This window comes from Adelges cooleyi, unplaced genomic scaffold, assembly GCF_023614345.1.
Source record: "Adelges cooleyi isolate 19-005CV unplaced genomic scaffold, UGA_ACOO_1.1 ACOO_flye_CR_arks_rails_tigmint_CR_PRNA_247, whole genome shotgun sequence".
Taxonomy (NCBI): Eukaryota; Metazoa; Arthropoda; class Insecta; order Hemiptera; family Adelgidae; genus Adelges; species Adelges cooleyi.
Window position 1 is genome coordinate 1,085,715 of NW_026095912.1, and position 14,014 is coordinate 1,099,728.

Genomic DNA, 14,014 nt, shown 5'->3' on the forward strand with positions numbered 1-14,014 from the left:
TGATTGAGAATATAATTCATTTTTTACTCAATACATTATGCATTTTTAATAACCTTGTTAACGAAGCAGGTGGTTGTTGAATTTAACCTAATCTAAGTATTAATAAAAAAAAAAGGTTTACATTAGAAAATCTTTTTTTTTTTAATATAACATGTTGAAGTTATTAATCGGTTTTTGAACGAAAAATAAAATATTCTTATAGTATACTAAGTACCTTATAATAAGTAATTATTGTTTTCATGTAATGTGTCTTACTAATAGGTATATAACATTTTAAAATTTTTCAAAACTATTTTGTTTTTTCTAGAACGACAAGTGTATTTTCTCAGTAGTGATACTTAAAAAGAACATTTTCAATGTCCAACAAATATTATTTTATGTGCCTTTTAAGATTAGGGGGGATATATGTTGTATTCACAACTTTCAAACTAGAACTGAACTAAAATTAATTTAATAATTTAGGAGGTCATATTTTTATGAATTGTCTTAAGCCAGATATTTAACATCAAAATATTAGCTAGAAAATTGATATATTTTTTAGCCACCTTAGATACTAGCTTGTTACTGCTTGTTAATGTACTATATCATTATCTATAATTCCACCACTTCTCTAAATGTATTCGGTACTTCAACGAGACATAAAAATGCTCTTTCGTGGTTGCAGACTCAGCTGAAAAATGATTTTTCATTTAACAAGTCCATTGCATTTAATTATGTACTGACAATTGTAATGTTTATAAAATAAGTTTACATTTCATTTTTATTGATTACACTTACAATAACCCTAATACAAATACTATTTGAATTTTTTAAATGTATTTATTAGGCACTTAATAAATTAAGTTTTAAATAAATTATGTCAACTATAATATGAAATGGGATATCAGAATTGAAGGCGGTATAATTATTTTAAATAGACTTTTAAGGAAATTAAAACAACTGGGGACAAATGTAGTAAACAAGTAGAAAAATTATGAGCAATTACTAGATAAATGATAAAAGATACGGACTAGAAAATGGCATTCTTGTCATAATGTATTATATTTATTGGTCTAGAAAATATGTAACATGAAAACATAGCACTATTTGAACAATACACGCGCACAATATTATATTTTTGCTTAGATTGTACTTAGACTGAAAAACCTATGTCCCTCAGTATTTTGAATCTCAATTCACCATAAACGAGTTCCATCCAAATTTGAATTTGTATAATAGATTTCAATTAGAAGTCCTTTTACATGTATACCATATCCTATTTCTCATATATATTTTAATACTTTTAATTATTTCTCAATAACTTTTACCGGCCGATCGCTCAATTTTATTGTTAACTGTATACATGTTTGTAATCCGTCAGCTAATGATTGATTAGAAAAAAAAATGTACACATTTCAATTAGCTTTAAAATTAGTACAACGAGTGAATTTTTTTAAGTTTTCGAATTCGGTGTAAAGGTCAATAATAATATTAAAAGATTTATTTTGAGCTTATAGTCTGAAATTCGAGCTAAACACAATAATTTATAGATAATATAAATGTACTTTTAGTAAAATAAGTACCCATTACACTAGTCAACTTAATTATAATATTAGTCTGTACGGATTTGTCGGAGCCAAATAACTTAGGGCTATAACTTACTATAGCTGTTAACATTGTACCTATAGTTTTTGCCAGGGTACTCACTACTCGAAATTTTAGTTATTAAGTAAGTACAATAATTTCGGGTACGTATCCACGAAGGCTGGTTTTTTATTATGCTTAATAAATGCTAATATGTTATACCTCGACAAAGAAAAGTTATTTAAAAAAAGCATTTAGCTACACACGTATCTGGAATTACTATTAAAAGTTTCAGTTTACAAAAAAATGCCTTTTTAAAATGCTGTTTTTAATATTGCACACGTTTTTAAGTTGTAGTATTTTCAACCGATACAGAATTCAGGTTTAAAATCGTTATAAGAAAAATAATAATATTATCTAAAATATTATTCCAAATTAACGGTTTATTCATATTTCTTAACTTTATTCTACAAAACTTGTTGTGCGCTACATATTATACGATAAACTAAACATTATTATTTTTCTAAACTTTGTTTAGAACACATTATTTTAGTACTCTGAGATTTTTGTTTCACCGCGTGAATCATTTTATGGCTTTTAAGATGAGCAGCTTGTGAAAATAATTTCAGGCATACATCTCGTAAGTACGGCCCCTCGTCCAGGTGAGTCAATCTGTGCACTTTAAGTTCTCTAAGTTGTGAGAATGTCTTTAAGCATGTTTCACACTGCAAAGGGTTTTCGCCCGTGTGCGCCCTTTTGTGATTTTTGAGAGTTTTAGAATTTGAAAATGTCTTTCGGCATACTTCGCACCGGTATGGCTTCTCATCCAGGTGAAGTAGTCTATGCACTTTAAGACTTCTATGTTGTGAGAATGTTTTATTGTACTGATTGTATCGCTTAAACAACATACTATAGGTACTTAATAAGCACTTTGAAGCAAAAAATAATTTTAAAAAAAACCTAATTTCTGTAGAAAACAAATTTTTTTTAAAAAATTAACTATTACACAGCGTCTTTAGATAGTTATTTTCTACATTTTCCCCGATGATCGAATGTACAGACACCACAAAGACTTTTTTAGTTATACTATTTGATTTAATGAAAAGTATTTTCGAGTACGTGAATGGCTCGACTTCAGTAATTTGAATAATTCCAATTATAATATAAACACAAATAACCGAAATACCTACTGGCAATAATTATCAATCGTAAAAAAAACTGTATACTGTGTACGTTTACGGTGCTATGGGTACAAATGTTGACTGATACGTCATACAGACTTTAGTAGTCTTGGTTAATTTGTCAAGATTATACTATATAAATACTTTTTTGTTTGTTAGCTTTTCTTTGTTGCTAGCATATTAAAAAACATGATGAAAAGAATAACAAAATTTAGCGTAGCATTAAAGTACAGGAAATGGGTTGTATACTTTGTAAACCCTATCTACTTTGTTCTATATTCAGTAGTTTATACTAAAATGCAAACCTAAACAGTCACCGCCGGTAAACAACGGACTATAATATAATGTCACGTTATTTTATGACTACATTTTGTGGGTACCATAGGAGTACAAGCACAACAAGATTTTAATCTAAGAAAAACACGAACAGCTTGATGCTGAATATAGCCACCTGCTGACGACACTTCCTCTTTGTATTTAATTATTTATTGTTATTAATATACCCAGTCTCTGCATCGTTTACGTTTGAGAGGTGTCTTGGAGCTAAGATATGATTTTAAGAGAATGTAATAATTTTAAGTTTTAAAAAAACCTACACATGTCTGCGCAATAGTTTACATTGCATTAGTCACTGTGGAAAAATACAAGAGTTAAATTTATGATTTTTTTATTTCCCAAAATGGCACCGAAATATTTAAATTAATAATTTTAGTAGTCACAACAATAATAATTGCAGTAGTATTAAAAACTATAATATCCCAGCTGCGTGTCATATTATAATTAAACTAAATTTCGTGTAGTTACGGTATACCACGTTTTCTTCTGTTTGTCTTCAATCATACTTACTAATATTTATTTGAAACTTTATTAATGAGTGTTATTTATAAAAAAAAAGTCACTATAAAATGGCGTTCAATAAAAGCGTATCGATTATTATGTAGTAATTTTGCGTATTTTAACTGGCAGCATGTTTTGTAATATATTTTTATTAAAAATCTATTAAATATTTTCAAAATTTAAATGGATTCTAAACAAGTAGTAGTGTTTTGTTTAATGATTTGTTTTTCAATACAAACATGTTCTGGAATCCAGGACTGGGAGGTAATCAATATTTATTTACTATCACAAGATAGTAGCGCAACATGTAGGTACATGTTATACCAAATATAGTTCGTAATAGATCAGTAATGCCTAAGGGGGATTATTTTGGTCATTGTGATATGAATATAACATATATGTTTCTTTGGATATAAGATTTTTTTTAAATTAACATTTGATATCAACAGTTATTAATCAGCACAAATTTGATGTATTTATTAACAATTCAATCAAATTAAGATTTTTAAACGGTAATTTGCATAGGTATTGTCTTAGCTTATTAGATTAAGAATAATTTGCTGCAAATCTCGACTGATCGATTTGCAATTTTGCACAGTTACTTGTAAATGTATACAAATTAAACATTTTGGACGGGAGGTTGCACCTTAACATACAACTATAACCTTGAAAGGTAATGGGGTTAAATTGTTGAAAAAATATAAAATTTAGGCCACCTAACTAAGTATGAAAAAGTATTACAAACATTACATTTTAACTCTTAAAAACTTGTCTGTTTAAATGAAAACACTAGTTTTGACAAATGTTTTTTTTAAAAATTTAGAATGAAAGGTTAACAAAAATCTACAAACAAAATATATGTGTTTGTATATTTTTTAATTATGTATGATATAATTCGGCAAAAAAAAATTGCATTAAAATAAAAACATATTCGATGCTATTAATTTTAAAATTACTACTATACTCCGTTATTTAAGTGAGTACATCCAATTTTGGAGAAAAATATTTGAGTAGAAAATGGAATTTGTTATTTATTTGATAAAAATTAGAGTGGAATATTTTTAAATAATAAACAATAACAACTTGCATAGTTGACTGTAATTATGTACCTATTGGTAATGGTAAAACTCACTTGATTACTCAACTACTCTATGAGTTGAGTTATAGGTAGTTAAGTATTTAGTTATCATCTTTACGTGTGTTTAAGCCATGCCATTTAATACTGTTTAAATGTATACAATTTTATAAATAAAACAAATTGTTTTTAATTTAAATACCGATTATAATGATGGTAACATTTTAGAAAATGAACACATGGAGAATGCTTCTAAGAATCCTTCGTTCTACTACAAACACAATAATCCCAGCACAGTTTTTAGAATTTGCAGGTCGAGAGTATAATGGTAAGTAGTCACGTTAATTGTCTGAATGTGAGAGCAAAATAAGGTTATTAACTATAATTACACCCAACAATGCATTTTGTGATATTTAATATATTCTGTTTAAGTGTCATACTTTTCGTTTGTTGCTACTTATACTGCAAGTTGAATTATAAGTAATATTAATTATTCTTACATAAAGTTTATACACACTTATATCTAAATGTGTAATCAATGAAGCTTAAAAATTTACTTTTATATATTTATGTGGTATAAGAATAAATTGTTTTAATTAAAATACTAGTAAAAAGATAAATGCCATTCTAGAAATATGCAATGTGGATTTATACATATGCTAATATGAAAATTTGTAATTAATCATTGATTTTGATTTGTGTTTACAATATAATATGCAACAATATTTGTGGTATATATTGTACTTAATCATTGAAATATTTCTAACGTTTTTTTTTTTTTAGGAAATAAACAAGTACTTAACTATGAGGATTTCTGTGAGGCATTTTGGGGAGCGAACACAGGTCCAGTGACTGTCGAAAACCCAGATGGCTGTGTCACACATAAAGAATATTAGTGTAATAATGTAACAGTCAGATATATTATTATGTATTATAAAATATATTCCACAATATTACCAGCATAACTTGTGCTCATCGTCACCGTCACTGTGTGACCAACAAAATATTATTATTATATTGTATTTTTATACAATCAAATTAAATTCAATATAAAGTAATAATTATAAAATGTTTAATTCAGTACGATTCTCAATAGAGTAAATATGAATGTGAATGTACTAACTAAATAGATATTTGTTTTAGTTATTGTAGGATATTGTATTATTATAGGTTTCTACGGTGCAAGACCAAAAATTGTTCAAACGTTTATATAAATACACAAACGACAAAACAAAAATAGTTTAAAAAGAACCACTTGTATACAAATGATAAATACATTCAGGTTATATTTTGTCATTTGTTTGAATTGCAACAGTCGTTATGGAAAAATACTATATTTAATGGAAAAAAAATGTAAGGCTGACTTCGTATTAAAAAAGTACTACCGTCAACTCTTAATAATTCAAACCTTTAATAGCTTAAATTTTGGGTAATTTGGAAAAACAGATTGGTCCCTTGAAAACCTTTTGGTAATTCAAAGGAATACATTGCAATTTGGTACACTCGATAACTCAAAGTAAAATCTAGGATGTACCACTCAACGACATGTGACGAATGAAGTTCCTTCCATCTATTCAATTTTTGATAACTCAAAGTTGTTTCATTGTGATAAAGCATTCACAGTGTATGAGTGTTTTTAATTTATATTTACAAGTGATATTATTTCATATAGTTCATCATAGTATAGATCCCCTACATCTTGTAACTTTGAAGAAAGAAAGTTCATCGTCAGACAAATTACAAAAGTTTTCTCTATAGTCATAGGTTGGCGTCGAGGTTTTTGAAGTTATAATTAGTATTGTAAAAAGTATATACCAAGCTAAACAAAATTTGATTCAGCAGAAAAGAATTACAGGTTTGTTTAACATTGATCGACTGTATTGTTTTCTTACAGACAAAAAATTGTAATATAATTAAATTTATTTTATAATAAGAATGACTGTATTATTTCCACTATAAAAATGATTACATTTCAGTTACTCAAACTTTAGATAATTCAAACTTTTTTGTCGGTCGCTCCAAATATGAATTATCAAGGGTCGACTGTATTACAGGCTTTTAATTGAATGGGTGAATGGATAAAGGTGTTAACTGATATTTTTTGTAAAATAGTTTTTAGTTTGAACGAATGAAAATGTTAAGATATATATTACACGGTTTAGCAAAATATTATAACAGTTGAATGTGTGTTGAGCTTAAAAATTAAAAAAAGTTCCAAGCATTTGAATGTAATGTAATATATTGACTAAAACGTTGCCTCATGAACAGTTTTCAAGTTGTCAGTTAACACATATATCCACTTACCTCTGCAATTATAGTCTAGCTTGGGTAAAAAAACCCAAGCAACAAAAAAGTTTCACTAATTACTTCTAACGACTAACAAACAAATCGAAGCCTACATTAAATTTTATAGTTTTAAATAATAATTATTAATTAAATATTAAAAATTTGAAAAAAATTATTGATATCAGTAAATTGCACAAAACGCGATTATGCTTGTGTGACAAGTTCCATGATAAGATACAATCGTCGGCGTAGGGGGTTGTGGGTCATAAACTTAGAGCGTCTTTGATTCTTGATTAGCTATTAATTTTCTTATCAAAACATCTCCTACCATATTATAATACCGTGGTTACGTTATATTAAACCATAAAATGACTCCACTACACCTTTTCAACTTTTAATTTACCCAAAACTATTCAAGAACGTTGTCATATATTTTGCTTTTGTCCTTTTTTACAATAGCTGCTGGTAATAATTTCAGAGGCGATTGCCAATAGTTATTGTAACAAGTATACAATTTTTTTATATATATATATATATATATTACTAAATAATAATAATTATTGCTCACATTTTCGGTGGTTGAAAATCTACAAACTAGAGAACGCTGCTTCACGCCTGAAACAGCGGTACACGTGAGACGCGCTTATCACATATTATATAATATTATTATCGTTTTGTCTTCAACAAATGGGTGAAAACTCATTAATAACAGTTTTTTTTGCCTTTTTTAACGAGGTATCCTTAGGGCTTTGCTAATATTCGTTCAATATTAATCTCAATTTCAGGCTACATCGCACAAACGGTTTTTACTGTAGAATTACTCGTGCGATAGTATAGGTTGTTTTCGATAAATGAATTCGCATTCGTTTTTCCAAAGGCTGCCGAATATTTATTGATAAAAAATTGTCTCTACAAAAGCTACTACTACTACTAGTTACTATTGAAACGTTGTTGGAGGCAAATTTCGTTTCTATCTCATATTTAAAAACAATGGTCTTGTTATACACTAGCACCGGTAAGTATAATAATTTAATCGAAGACTATAACATCCGATATGGCATCAAATATTTCTTTCGTTTTACACAGTGGTCGATCCGCCTGTCACGCTTATTCGAGGTGCCGACAGCAATGAAAGTGAGTATTGGATTATTAGTGGCGCTATTTCTTATCAAATTTATGTGTTTAATTGTCTAAGAAAAATTAATCAACATTGTATTTCGTGAATTCCTCAGACGACGAGTTGATTGACAATATGTTGCCCGAAGACGTATGGTTCCATGTAGAGGACTTGTCTTCAGCTCACGTTTACTTACGATTAAAAGAGGTAAAGACACATCGACATGTGTGATAAGCAAATTTTCTTTAAAACAAATGTATAAATATCGAGTTAAATTAATAACGACACTAATAACCATTTCAAATTTAAAGGAACTTCTGTTCGAGTTTGTTGTAAAATACAAAACATGAGATCGGCTGTGCCGGAACTGTTATTTTTTTTTAATTTAATAAACATTAATTTGAAAATAATAAGAAAATTCAAATTTTTTTCTAATAATATTTGATATTTGAATTTGATCAAATAATAATTTCAAATTATTATTTGCATATTCATTTTAATTAAAATAAAAATATATTTTAACAGTTATTGTTTTAATATTATGTGTTATACTCAATTTATCAAATTATTTTAAGAGGGCGTCGCACTGCCCATTTTTAAGGAGTAAAGTATAGGCAATTTTTTACAAAATCTTAATTTAAAGGTTAAACTGTTATGTGTAATTATTAGTTCAATAACTAGGACTCTATTTTGGTAGTTAATTTATTTTTTGGACTATCACAGCATCCTTGAAAGCGATTTAAAAATGTTTTTTCATCTCAACTTGTTTAAGCAGACTGAAAATAACTCGCTTAATTTAGGATTCAGAGTAAAAGCACCCATGATAAAATTAAAAGAGAACAATATTTCGTAAGGCAAGACGGTGCGTTTTTTTTTTTGAAGTATAACGCTCAATTCATAGTTTAGAAATAACGACTATTTTAACATTTTTAAATGACTATAACTTTTCAAAAAATGAATTTTTATCCTCCGGAATATTGTTTTCTTTTAATTTTATAATGGTGCTTTTACTGTAAAACCAAAACTAAGCGAGTTATTTTCAGTCTGCTTAAAAATATTTTTACCACTGAAAATCACCGGTGCGACGCGCTCTTAAGGGTGTATTTAAAAAGAAAAAAATGGGTAAACACATAATTGATGTAATTTTTTCTTGTTTTTTTTTTTTTTTTTAATATGATGTTTGATCTCAAGTGAAATATTCAAATATTAGAATCTAGTTGGCAAAAACAAACATTTCAATTTGTGCATAACAAATCACAGTGTAGGACATAAACAAAATCTAAAGTGCATAATAGTAATATTTAAAATACTTTTTTTATAGAAACAAACTCTCGACGATATTCCTGAAAAGTTATTAGAAGACGCTTGTCAGTTAGTGAAAGCAAACAGTATAAAAGGATGTAAAATGAACGAAGTGGTCGTTATTTACACAATGTGGTCGAATTTAAAAAAAATATCTGGAATGAAATCTGGAGAAGTGTCGTTTAACAATCCTAGTGCCGTAAAAAGATAAAAGCAATTTTTTTTTTTACAAAACCAATAATAATATTTATCGTTTTAGGTCAGAAAGAAGACTACTAAAAAGGACAAGGCTATAGTAAATAGGCTTAGTAAAACGGAAAAGAGCGGCGTGAAAATGGACTACGAAGGCGATAGAGAGGCGAGAGAACGTCGAGAGATCGATAGGAAAAAAGCAGAAAATAAAATTCAACTGGAAAATAAACGCGCCGAAGAAAAACGTAACCGTGAAGCGTCCGAACTAAGGTGACTATTTGATAAGATAATTTCATAACTAGAAAAGTAATAATATTAGGTTTATTTTGTGTACCATAAACTTTGGATTGAAAATTAATCTGAACACATGAAAAATTAAAACTAATAATTTTCCAATTTTTTTTTTGTATTAAATGAAGGTTTTGTATATAACTTAACTTTAGTGGTAAGTTTAACCTACTAAAATGTATGATTTTAACTTATAAATAAATACATTGATGAAGAAAAAAAGAATTTGAAAAACTATCCTTTTAGTGTAAGCCATATGTAATATCATCGACTCTTCAAAAAACTAATAAATTCAAATTTTATATTTTAAAAAAATGAGACATCATTGTTATTGGCTTAAAGTAGTTGAATTTTTTAACAAAATAAATAACAATATAAAATAATTATTTCCCTTTAATTCTATTTAGTAAGTCTGAGAAAATTGTTTTTATTTTAGCTTTCTGAAAATCATCAATTATATTTTATACTTTGCAATTTTCATAAATTAACGATTTGTTAATTAACGTTTAAAAGTTTTTTTTAGGCCAGCTAAGAATCATAATAATTGTAATAGATATATAAATTACACTGGTATTGATTTTTTTTTTTTCGTTTACAGGTCTTATACGTCTTTAATGAAGAGCGAAAATATGACGGCAAACACGGATTATTCGGGCTACGATTCCGACGATTTCATGTGATGTTATATTGTTAAGATAATATTATTTCAAGTCTATTAAAGGCAATTACTACGTATGCTCTCATTCTGTCCATTTGTGTTTTTTAGTTTATCAATTTACAGACAACGTGGTCCACTTAAGGCCCCTGGATACCGACCGTTTTGTTCAGCCAAAACACAACTTTTTTTGTCCATCGCACAGGTCTAACCAGTGATCCGATTAGCAATCTAAAAACAGATATGAATTTTTTATGAAGTTTACTTGAGATCGGTCAGAGCGTTTTTTTCAATTTTTAATTTTAACCCTTTCCAAATTTGAATTTGAATTTTGAAATTTTATAAAATGTTCAAACGTGTTTTATGCGTAGTAGGAATAAGATATCAAAAAAGTACGCTGACCGATCTCAAGTAAACTTCATGACAAATTCAAATCTGTTTTTAGATTACTTATCGGATCACTGGTTCAGCCTGTGCGATGGACAAAAAATGTACTATTTTATTAACTAAAATGGCTTTTACTCATAGACAAAATAATTTAAATTAAAAATAATATCATGATGCCTTTAAAAATTAACCGGTAAATTAATTGGCATGGTCGAAATGTATTAATTTTTTCTTAAATATTGCCTATACAAAACTCCTTAAAAATGGTCGGTATCCAGAGGCTTTAACATCGATAGTTAATCGTTTTGGGTTTTTCGTTTAAAGGGATCGCAGTGTATGAAATATAATATATTTTCTTATCTACTGCTGTACGTTGTTTCGGGGTTAACGGCTTATGTCGGCTAGTATATTCTTTTGGCATTCTTTATAAAAATAATCCACGCAGGGTCAGATCATGTTTTTTTGAATATAACTCTACGAATTATACGTCTGAAAATTATGCTTCTATTTTATTTACTTTTTTTGATAAATTGCTAGTAAGTAACGAATTGGTTAATAATATACTTTTGTACATTTGGAACGTTTTTAATAATTTTTACATGTATAAAATGTATTACATTATACAATATAGTCAACTGATCAGAATATGTAAACTAGAAAAATCAAAGTACTTATAGTTTTATAATATTTGACGAATAAATCACATAAAAATTGTCAAACTAAAAATGTCTAACGTTTATCAACGGCTTAAATGTTTTTGCAGGTAAACGAAAAATGTAATGTTAATCACTTTCACATTAATTAGGTCTGATAAATATAAATAACATATACTTTTTCTTTGTGTAAAATGACTTTGTTCCTCTTAAAATAAAAGCTAATGTAATACAAAAGCTTTAGATAATTAAAAAAACAGGAAGTAGCACAGAATATATTTTTTTCTCTTCCACTACTAAGTTTGAACTATATTTTTGTAAAATTATAAATAATTGATTCAAAAAAAGTATTTTTTAGTAACACTACTCATATATTGGTATAATTATGTAAATTATGAATAGCATAATAATTGTTGCCAAAAATTGCCTAGACTATAATACTTTCAAAAAGTTAAACTGTGGTCTATTTATTCGTACTATGTAAAAGAATTTTTTTGTTTTGTAAATCATAATTCAGAAATAAGTTTGTTTTAAATATAACACAAATATTCATCATAATTGTACATTTTAAAAAAGTTATTAGGTTAATGCCTAATATACTCAGTTTTTTAATTTTATAATTGTAAACTACTGACAAGATCATAATAGAGACAAGTAAAAAATAATTTTTACAAAAAAAAACCATCATTTTTGGTAAAATATAAAAACTTATTGAAGAGATATTCGTAACACTATTTTTGTTTCTATAAGTACAATTTTTAAAATAATTATGACTTTTAAATGTCAAAAAAGGTGTTACATTGTATAGAAATAAAAAAAAAAGAGAATTTAACCCACCAGCAACAAAATATAATTTGTAGAAAACATTTTACAAGTATATATTTTAATTAGTAACTTTTAAGAAAAAAAAGGTTTTTAATTAAAAAAATCGATTGCTTTTCTTTAACAACAATATACATAATAATTATTCAAATGTTCATACCAAATATAACTTCACTAGCATACTAAATTAATTTGATTCCAATTAGTTAAAACGAATTAAATATTGATACATAATTTCAATATGATGCAGCTGTTAAATATAGTTTATTTTAATTATATTGTCTGAAAATGTATTATTATGACTACAAATAAATACAAACATCTCGTTTGTACAACTTAAAAAAAAATATACTAAGTTATAAGTGTATTTTCTCAAAAAAAAAAAAAAAAATAGTATATTTATATATTTTGTAGAAGCTATCTATAATTGTAAAACATTTTAATGATAAGAATACTTCTTAGTATATTGTACAACTGCTATCTACCGCAAAATATATAATAGAACAGAAAAAAATATAAATTTCAAAATAAATTCTTACCTAATAATTTGATTGTTTTTATTATTTTAAATATACCATAACTAATAAAAATTAAATATTTAATATACAATATAATTTGATACAAATAGCTATTATGCTTTCGATAACAATATAATTTGGTAGCTCATAGTTTAAATTGTTTTAATATCATATGAAAATAATTTAGTTTTCCAAATTTATTGCACGACACTTGTCATTAAAAATTGCTGTTCTTCTTGTTATGTTTTCTTTTAATTCGTTATAACTTGATTTATGAACATTGTGTTTTTAATTTAAAATTTAAATGTATCGAGCAGCCGTCAATTCAACTACATCCATAAAATGCAAAAGTATCTTATATTCGAACGGCAAGCCGACGTCTTTCAAGTTGTTTAAATATTCTGTGAACTTAGTAATGACTCTTAGATAACGTTATATATAAGAACTTTGGTGCTCTCAGGGTCGTTCTATTGCCTTTTTTCAATCGACATTGGCTTCGGTTATTTGTCCAAACAATAATTTGATTTTTTGTTTTGAGAACAAACAAGAATTTATTGCTTGTCTGTGTTTTACTTTTATTACATCCCATTCGAAACCAAGTCAGACTCTATTGTAGTCTTAGGAAGATATTTTTCAGCGATACAATTGTCGATGAAATCTGAAACTCCACTCTGCAGTTGGTCTTCTTCGAACGGGTTTTCGTGGATTAAATGTTTGTTGTATTCGTATTGGCTGATTGCAAACATTTTCAAATAATAAATCCAAAGCCATTTGCCCGTCTCCAAATCTGACATCAGCAATAAGTGAAGTATAATTTTGGCTTCCTCTTCAAGACGGTTTACATAGTCCTCGTTATTGCCGAAAGGCTCTCCGCTTTTTAAATTTTCAACCAAATTCTTCATGTTTGAAATGTTTGATTTTGTAATGACACAAAAACTACATTTAATATCTTGAGCTCTTTTCTCTAGTTTTTCTCGGCTTTTTAATTTTAAATGGCAATCATTAATATTGTCACATTCCTGTATTGATAAAATTGTCTGTTCAGCAGGTTTAATATGAATTGGACGTTTTTTGAATGTTTTAAATTTGTTCAAAGTACGTACATAGTCTTGGCTGAATACTTGATTGAAAAATCGTA

The 14,014-nt window shown here is 27.2% G+C and overlaps 1 protein-coding gene across 1 annotated transcript; it reads left to right on the plus strand.

The window, feature by feature from the left end:
- Positions 1–7,592: 7,592 nt before the first annotated feature.
- LOC126836336 (coiled-coil domain-containing protein 25) lies at positions 7,593–10,584 on the plus strand. The gene is made up of 6 exons (XM_050569574.1): positions 7,593–7,957; positions 8,029–8,076; positions 8,175–8,266; positions 9,381–9,560; positions 9,621–9,823; positions 10,440–10,584. Exons 1-6 carry the CDS (start codon positions 7,933–7,935, stop codon positions 10,519–10,521), a joined length of 630 nt encoding a protein of 209 aa, XP_050425531.1. The 5' UTR covers positions 7,593–7,932; the 3' UTR covers positions 10,522–10,584.
- Positions 10,585–14,014: the final 3,430 nt, after the last annotated feature.

What these genes read in the sequence shown, in the direction of transcription:
- LOC126836336 (XM_050569574.1), top strand. Translation starts at nt 7,933, where the DNA reads ATGGTCTTGTTATACACTAGCACCG. An exon ending in CTTGTTATACACTAGCACCG is followed by an intron (nt 7,958 to 8,028) that starts GTAAGTATAATA and finishes CGTTTTACACAG; the next exon opens with TGGTCGATCCGCCTGTCACG. An exon ending in CGTGAAGCGTCCGAACTAAG is followed by an intron (nt 9,824 to 10,439) that starts GTGACTATTTGA and finishes TTTCGTTTACAG; the next exon opens with GTCTTATACGTCTTTAATGA.